Source organism: Lolium perenne, chromosome 1 (genome assembly GCF_019359855.2).
Source record: "Lolium perenne isolate Kyuss_39 chromosome 1, Kyuss_2.0, whole genome shotgun sequence".
NCBI lineage: Eukaryota > Viridiplantae > Streptophyta > Magnoliopsida > Poales > Poaceae > Lolium > Lolium perenne.
Genome location: NC_067244.2, coordinates 213,578,348 through 213,586,762, shown reverse-complemented (window position 1 = coordinate 213,586,762; position 8,415 = coordinate 213,578,348). Strand labels below are relative to the sequence as shown.

Genomic DNA, 8,415 nt, shown 5'->3' with positions numbered 1-8,415 from the left:
CTGTTGTACCACTCTGAGGGATATGGCAAATTGTGAAGAAGTCCCTTCGCAAAGATCATATCAACGACTTGTATACTACAACATGCAGTGGTATGCTGGGTCACCGCATAATATGCTGACCGAACTGAGAATAAACCAAGTTTGTTATGGTGCCACGCCACCAGGTCCTCTCTATTCGGTGTCAATGGGATTTGAAGAATTCTGTGAGCATCCACCGACCAAAAAATATCTTGAATAATATCCTCATCCCATAAGCCATCGATCGGGTTAATCAGATCCGCTACACTAGTCAAAATATTTGTTCCTCCGGGAGTCATAATTTTCAGATTATGACTTGATGGAATCCAGATGTCTTCCCAAATATTAATTTGACTACCATCTCCCACTCTCCAAATGCACCCCTTCTTGAAACATTCAAGACCTGCAAGAATACTTTGCCACGTGAAGGAGCTTCCACTCTTCAGTGTCGCTTTAAGAAGACACCCATCCGGGTAGTATTTTGCTCTCAACACTTTTGCACACAAAGACTCAGGTTCACACAATAATCTCTAGACCTGCTTTGCTAGAAGAGACAAATTGAAAGATTCTAAGTCCCTGAATCCCATACCACCACTGTTTTTCGGAATGCATAACTTCCACCAAGCCTTCCAATGCATGTGTTTTTGCTCTTCCTCATCACCCCACCAGTAACTGGAGATAGCATCAGAGATTCCTTTATAAATGTTCTTCGGAATTTTGAAAACCATCATAGCAAAAACTGTATTGCTTGAGCAATAGCTTTTATAAGAATTTATTTCCCACCCAGACTTAGTAATCTTTCCTTCCAACCACTTATTCTGGCCAACACTCTGTCCACCAAATGTCTGAAACACTCACTTTTATCTATTCCCACCATAGCCGGGAGTCCCAAATATTTATCATTAAGGGATTCTGTCATAATATTCAGAATTTGGCAAACTTCGGCCCTCTCCTCAACTATAGTATTCGGACTAAAGAAAATGCTTGATTTGCTTTCCGAAAGTTTCTGACCCGAACTAGCACAGTACCTATCCAATATATCTTTCAGTTTCAGAGAATTCTTTCTATCTGCATTCATCAAGATCAAAGAGTCGTCAGCAAAGAGCAGATGTGAAACCATGGGTGCCTCTCTACAGACCCGCACCCCTTCAATTTCCCCTCTCAATTCTGCTCCTTTAAGCATGCTTGATAAACCCTGAGCTGCAAGCAGAAATAAGTAAGGGGATAAAGGGTCCCCTTGTCTCAATCCTTGCGTAGGTGTGAAGGCCTCTTTCTCCGTAGAATTAAACCTTACATTGTACTTTACTGATGAAACACAGGCCATGACAATATCCACCCATCTCCTGGAAAAACCCAACTTCAGCATAATCTTCTCTAGATATGCCCACTCAACTCGATCATAGGCCTTATGCATGTCCAGTTTAATTGCACAAAGACCTTTCTTCCCTCTCTTCCTCTTCATCGCATGAATAGATTCATAGGCAACCAAAATATTATCTGTAATCAGTCTTCCTGGCACAAAAGCACTCTGATGGTCGCTAATAATATCAGGTAAATACAGCTTCAATCTATTAGATAACATCTTAGATATAACCTTATAAACCACATTGCAGAGACTTATGGGTCTAAATTGTGTTACCTTTTCAGGATTATCGATTTTGGGAATCAACACAATTGTCGTGTTATTCCAACCATCTGGAACTGAGATATTATCAATGGCCTCCAGAACCTCCTTGATCAGATCATCACCTAGCATCTCCCAAAATCTCTTATAGAAAATTGAATGTAATCCATCGGGGCCAGGGGCCTTTAGATCGCCAATTTGAAAGAGGGCCTTTTTCACCTCCTGACCCGTGAAAGGAGCTAGAAGGCCTCTGTTCATCTCTTCCGTAACCAGGGTATGGACATCCTCAAAAACACTCAAATCTGGTGCTAGTACCTCCGAAGTGAAAAGATCAGAAAATAGTTATAAACAACATCACACATAGAGTCTTTGTCCTCATGCTTAATACCATTATCATCCAACATAAATTTAATTGTGTTCTGCTTTTTCCGTTTTGAAGCCATCCGATGGAAGAATTTTGTATTTCTATCTCCATGTTTCAACCAATTTGCTCGCGCTCTCTGCACCCAGAACATCTCTTCTTTTTCTAAAGTTACTTCAATTTGCATTTGAATCTCCTTTTGGGCAGCCAATGCCGCATCAGTCATAGGACCTCTCCTGAGTTGCTCCAAATCTCTTTTCAGTTCTTTTAATTTCCTTGCCGGCCCCTTCAGCACGTCTCTGTCCCAGGTGTGCAATTCCGAGTGCACATCGTTACATTTTTCCATTAAAGAGATATCTTCCCCTCTGGCTTTCGCCCTTTCCCAAGCAGCCTTCACCATCTCCTCAACTACATCCTCTTGTAACCACCTTGCCTCGAATCTCCGAACTCGGTCAGTCTTAGCATGAGTGTTAGATATATACTCAGTATACACCAGAAGAGGTCTGTGATCAGACCTAGTTATCTCACTGTTAATCAGGCTTGCAAAAGGATAGCATGAATTCCACTGATCATTAACCACCCCTCGGTCTAGTCTTTCTCTTAATTCCCCCTTCGCCAAGTAAAAAGATCTCCCACATATCCCATATCCTCTAATTCACAATCATTTAGAGCATCATGGAAAGCTTGCATTGCCAATTGAGATCTTGGTCGACCACCCTCTTTCTCATAATTGAATAAGATCTCATTGAAATCCCCTAAAACAAGCCATGGCAAAGACATCTGCCCATGAAGAGTGCGCAAAGCCTCCCAAGTAATATGCTTCTGTCCCCAACTTGGCTCGCCATAAATCCCAGTAAGTCTCCACGTAAAATCATCTTCAATAACTACATCAATATAATTCTTGGTTACTCCTTTTTCTATGATCTTGACATTGTTCCTCCATAGCATAAGTAAACCTCCACTCTGCCCATCACTATCAAAGATGATGGACTTATCGAATCCTAGCTTTCTCATCAGACTATCCGCCCTCGCTTTTTTCCAAATGTGTTTCGGACAGAAAGAACACATCAGGTTTCAGAAGCTTCTCAAGGTCAAGAAGCGCTCGAACTGCCCGGCGGTTACGCAAACCGCGGCAGTTCAGACCACAGATTTTCATTGCTCCCGGCGATCCTCCAGCCTGGAGGTCGCCGATCCTATAGTTTCATTGATTTCCACACCGTTCACCACTTTCTTCTGTCTCTTTTGTGCTTGGACCTTTTGCGGAGTCGACATAGGCGTCTCCCCCTCTTTTCCACCTGTACCATATTCTAGCAGATGAACTTGTTGATGAACTCTTCCTTCAGAAATATTAAGCTGACCGCTGCCAGGCATATTAATAGTACCGTCTGCTCTTATCAATCTTTTCCTTGTCCCAAGGCCTAGTGGAATATCTTTCCCCCAATCCATATCAGTAGCTTCGGACGGATTCAGATCACTAGGGACATGGCCCCTTCCTCGGCCACGCCCTAAACCAGTTCGGCCGGCCATACCACGTCCCCCATTAGCTGGTGGCTTTTGATCATAAACAACCATCAACCACTCACCCCACTGGCAGTGATCCCTCTCATGCACTCCATCTCCACATTCAGTCACTATATGACCCAACAAACCACAGAAGTAACAAAAATCCGGTAGCTTTTCATACTGTACCGGGTAAACGTTCCTTTCCTTGATCGTAATTGGCACAATTCGTACTAGCGGCTTATAAACATCCAGATGTACTCTAGCACGCAGATATTTCGCAGAATTTAGTATACCTTCATTGACGATAACCTTTATGGGTGGTTCACCCACTTTCCTGGCCACTTTTTTCGGCCAAATCCTTCTTCTTCATCAGTCCCTCCGGGATACCCTGTATATATATGAGTCCAAACTGGGACCTTATCAAGCTTGTAATCCTCCACATTAGAGAAACCATCATACTCAGACATAACCATGGCTGCACCACGAAATAACCAGGGGCCTCCTTCCATTACCCTGTCCCAATCACCCAAACAATGGAACTGAGCAAGAAACAGATTATCCCCCTTAGTCTTGAATGTTGCAGGTTTCGTAGTTGCCCACGCATTGCGCATCTGCTTGAACAAAGCTGCATGACTGAAAGATTTTGTTGTATGGACTATGAAAATTGCCAACCAACGGACATCACCAATAAGTTCGTCAATCTCCTCTGAAAAGTCTAGATCTGTTTCTTCTTCCCCACAGAGATCGAGTCCTTCAAATCTATCCTCTAACTCCTCCGCATAATCCTTAGTACCCGAGGCTCCCGCCTCATCAGCCCTCGCGTCCTGATCTCCCCGATTCTCCTCCACAGGCTTCACTGGAATTTCAGGCGGTTCTGGCTGCGGCGGAGGCGGCGGCGGCGCCGGGCCCGACACCGTATGAACCTTCTCCACCATGCAGTAGTTTCTACCGACTCCCAGCAGAGGTCCGCACCCACGGAAGATGGATCACGCTCAAGAACAGCGTGAGATCACGTCGATCGCGTCGTTACAGAGAGGACTCCCGTGATCGCCACGGGAGGAACTTGGGAACCCTAGAAACTAGGGGAAAAAAGTGATGCTTTGAGTTCTTGATTATGACCAAGCTTAATAGAGGCTAGAGGGCGAGGACTAGTTTAGGTCCGACACTCCTTCGGCTTAAAGACAAACGCTAACCGACCTCCCGCTTAAAATAATAATAATAAAAAAACAAAGAGAGAGAGCCGACGGGCGCTAGCTTTCGTCGAACACCCTGCCTGCCTGCCCATGGCTTCGGGCTCGGCGCTGGGTCCGGCGGCGCGGCAGGCGGAGGACGCGCTCATGGCGAGGCTCCGGGCCTGCGCCACCTTCCGCGACCTCCTCCGCGTCCACGCCCACGTCGTGCTGCTCTCCCTCTCCCACAGCAGCTACCTCGCCACCCACATCGTCCACCTCTGCAACGCCCACGCCCGCGCCGCCCACGCCGCGCGGGTCTTCGCCCACGTGCGCCACCCCAACCTCCACCTGCACAACGCCATGATCAAGCTCTACGCCCAGAACCACCTGCACCGCGACGCCGTCACGGTCTACATTCGCATGCTCAGGTGCCGCCCGTTTCCTTCGGCTGGCTTCACCGGCGACCGGTTCACGTACCCGTTCCTGCTCAAGGCCTGCGGCGGGCTGACGGCGCTCGAGCTGGGCAGGCAGGTGCACGCGCACGTGGTCAGGTCCGGCTGCGACGCCAACGCCATCGTGCAGAACTCCATGATCGAGATGTACACTCGCGCCGGCGACCTGTCCCTCGCGCGCAAGGTGTTCGACGGAATGCTGCACAGGGATGCGGTTTCTTGGAACACGGTCATATCGGCGCACGCGAGGCTGGGCCAGATGAGGAAAGCGAGGGCGCTGTTCAACTCCATGCCCGAGAAGACGATCGTCTCCTGGACCGCGCTGGTGTCCGGGTATACCGCCGCCGGCGACTTCTCTGGCGCCGTCGAGGCGTTCCGGTCGATGCAGATGGAAGGGTTTGAGCCGGATGACGTGAGCATCGTCGCGGTGCTGCCGGCGTGCGCACAACTCGGGTCCCTGGAGCTAGGCAGATGGATATACGCATACTGCAACAGGCACAAAATGCTGCGCAAGACGTACGTCTGCAATGCACTGATGGAGATGTACGCAAAGTGCGGGTGCATCGACCAGGCGCTGCAGCTGTTCGATGGCATGGCTGAGAAGGACGTCATCTCGTGGAGCACGATGATCGGCGGTCTCGCGGCGCACGGTAGAGCAAAGGAGGCGGTCCGGTTGTTCGTGGAGATGGAGAGGGAGGGCAAGGTGAAGCCCAACGGCATCACGTTTGTTGGGCTCTTGTCAGCTTGCTCCCATGCCGGGCTCCTGGACCAAGGGCTGGACTATTTCGACCGCATGAAGGACATATATGGCATTGAACCCGGAGTCGAGCACTATGGCTGTGTCGTCGACCTCCTCGGTCGGTCCGGGCAAATCAGACAAGCGCTTGATCTCATTGGCGACATGCCTGTACCTGGTGATGCGAAGATATGGGGCTCAATGCTCAGCGCATGCCGAAGCCACGGCGACGTCGACACGGCCGTGCTGGCTGCCGAGCGGCTGGTCGAGCTGGAGCCGGACGACGTTGGCAACCTCGTCATGCTGGCCAACGTGTACGCTGCAGCAAGACGGTGGGCCGATGTCGCGAGCACCAGGAAGGCGATACGTAGCAGGAGCATGAAGAAGACGCCCGGGTGCAGCCTCATCGAGGTGGACAACGTGGTGCAGGAGTTTGTCGCTGGAGAGGACCTGAAACCTGAGTTCGGAATCCTTTTTGGTGTTCTGGACATCCTGGCCTCGCAGCTTGCAGATGAGGATGTGGATTCCAGCGATTCAGACTGTGTAGTTGATGCGCAAATGTCTGGACACTGAATGGTTAACATCATGATGTGTTGGTGTGATTAATTAGAGAAAGGAAGCAAGTTAATTAAGATGAGCAATTTTGCAGTACATGTGAACCCTTACAGCTGCATTTGAAGTGTTCTGAAGTCAGACACTCTGAATCTAATCAACGCTGCCACCATCATAGGAGCCTATTGGGGCATGATCATGTTTTATTGGTTTGGGACCACCATATCCACATGTACAAACATAGCTTTATTGGCCGAGGAGACGACATTCAGAGTTATGTGGATGACCGAGTGTGAAACTAAGCTTGCCGTCTTCGACTTCTCTTCGAGCACTGGACAATGGTGAGTTACTTCATCCAAGTGTTGGGGTGATTTATTTCCTACCGTGGTAATGTCCAGAGTGCAGTCACGACAACGAATGTTATGTGTGCGCAGATATGTGTATGGTTGCTTCTACTAGGTGGTAGGCTGTTGGTGGGAAAAGATGCTCGAGCTTGATATTGGGAAGATGGAGTTTTCCATTACTGACTTCCCACCCGGAGGATGGAGATCACAACGCACTTCCATTGTGGAGGCAGGGGAGGGAAGACATGGGATGTTTTTTTTTACAGAAAATTGCACAGGGTAATACTATACATCTGCCCTCAGTTATATCATTAGGCGAGACAATGGTCAGGGTTCCAACCAGTGGCAGATGGAGAAGCCGATCTCAATCCCTTTTGGATACCGGCATGATATCGTTGGTGAAACAGCGAAGCACTTGGTCTGACAAGAGAAACGTATCAGAGACAAGATTATGAATATTTTTCATTGGACGTCAAGGCATTGCGTATGGAGAGGGTATGTGATTCAAAGTATGGCATTAGTATGCCTCAAAGATATACGAACTTCCTGCCATCATTGTTGTCGTCTCCGACAATATGTAGTGGTAAACTTTCTGTCACGTCCTAGTTATCTCCTCCTTCTATACTCATCACAGAGCTTGGTTGATGCTTGCTATAGTTCATTGCAGTAATTGATACTCATGTGGACCTTTTAGTAGTGATTATTTTGTCTAATCTTGTGGAAGAACTAATCAGACTGAGGGACACAAATGTAGTTCATTTGTTTGTCTATTCCAATTGGCATCCTAAGATAATCAGACAAGTTAAAAAAAAATCTTGCATGTTATGAGTAGCATCTAGGAAGCCTCATGGAATAGTAAAAAAAACTCACAACAATTATTTTGGGGAAATGGTTTTTTGGTGAAGGTAATGGAGAAGGATTAGAACCTTAGGATTCAGTTAACCTTGTTTGATTAAACATACATTTAAGTCAGGCAGGACTTATCTTGTCAGCCTTTCTTTTGATAGATATAAGGAGACCGAAAAGTCTTTGTTTCTCACCTTTTGCTTCTACAATGTTGATTTGAAATGAACCTGCATAACTGGTATAGATGCAAATAAGAGCGCGAGTCATAGCTCTTAATAATCCATGTCCATCTTGTATGTGATTTGAGCGAAATTGAAGTGGTGAGATTAATTGATTGCTTCATAGACTTGTCACTCAAGTAGAAAGAGAGCTTGTGCTCAGAGGTTGTTTAAAATCAGGTTCTCGAGATCAATTATTGGTGAGGCCCCCATAATTTTTTTTAGACAGTTTGATCACATTCCTCAATCCCCAATCCTCCAAGCAACATGTACAAGCATTCGCATTTGTAGGCCTGGTTACTCAAAACCCGAAGAATCTGAAGATTTGAACACTTCTCCTGGAGCTATCTTCTGTTGCCGACTCACTTACCGTTTCGCGGTTCTGTCAAGTACCTGATCAAGCATCGGACGGCTCATGGCACTACTTACCGCTTCTCACCAAAGTCAGGGTCCTGGTTGACATCCATCTTCCGTCTTCGTCTACCTGCCCCCTTTTACAGTAACTTTTTAGCTTTACCCTGCTTACTTTACCTTAGTATTTGAATCGGCTATAAAAGCCCAGACTGGGAGCGGAGCTCCTCATCTCATT

The 8,415-nt window shown here is 47.3% G+C and overlaps 1 protein-coding gene across 1 annotated transcript; it reads left to right on the top strand.

Annotated features, from left to right (window-relative positions):
- Positions 1-4,752: 4,752 nt before the first annotated feature.
- Positions 4,753-6,675, top strand: LOC127323429 (pentatricopeptide repeat-containing protein At2g20540). The gene has a single exon (XM_051351568.1). It carries the CDS (start codon positions 4,790-4,792, stop codon positions 6,437-6,439), a length of 1,650 nt encoding a protein of 549 aa, XP_051207528.1. The 5' UTR covers positions 4,753-4,789; the 3' UTR covers positions 6,440-6,675.
- Positions 6,676-8,415: the final 1,740 nt, after the last annotated feature.

Bases quoted from the DNA above. Each gene is read 5' to 3' on its own strand.
- LOC127323429 (XM_051351568.1), top strand. From the start codon at position 4,790: ATGGCTTCGGGCTCGGCGCTGGGTCCGGCGGCGCGGCAGGCGGAGGAC.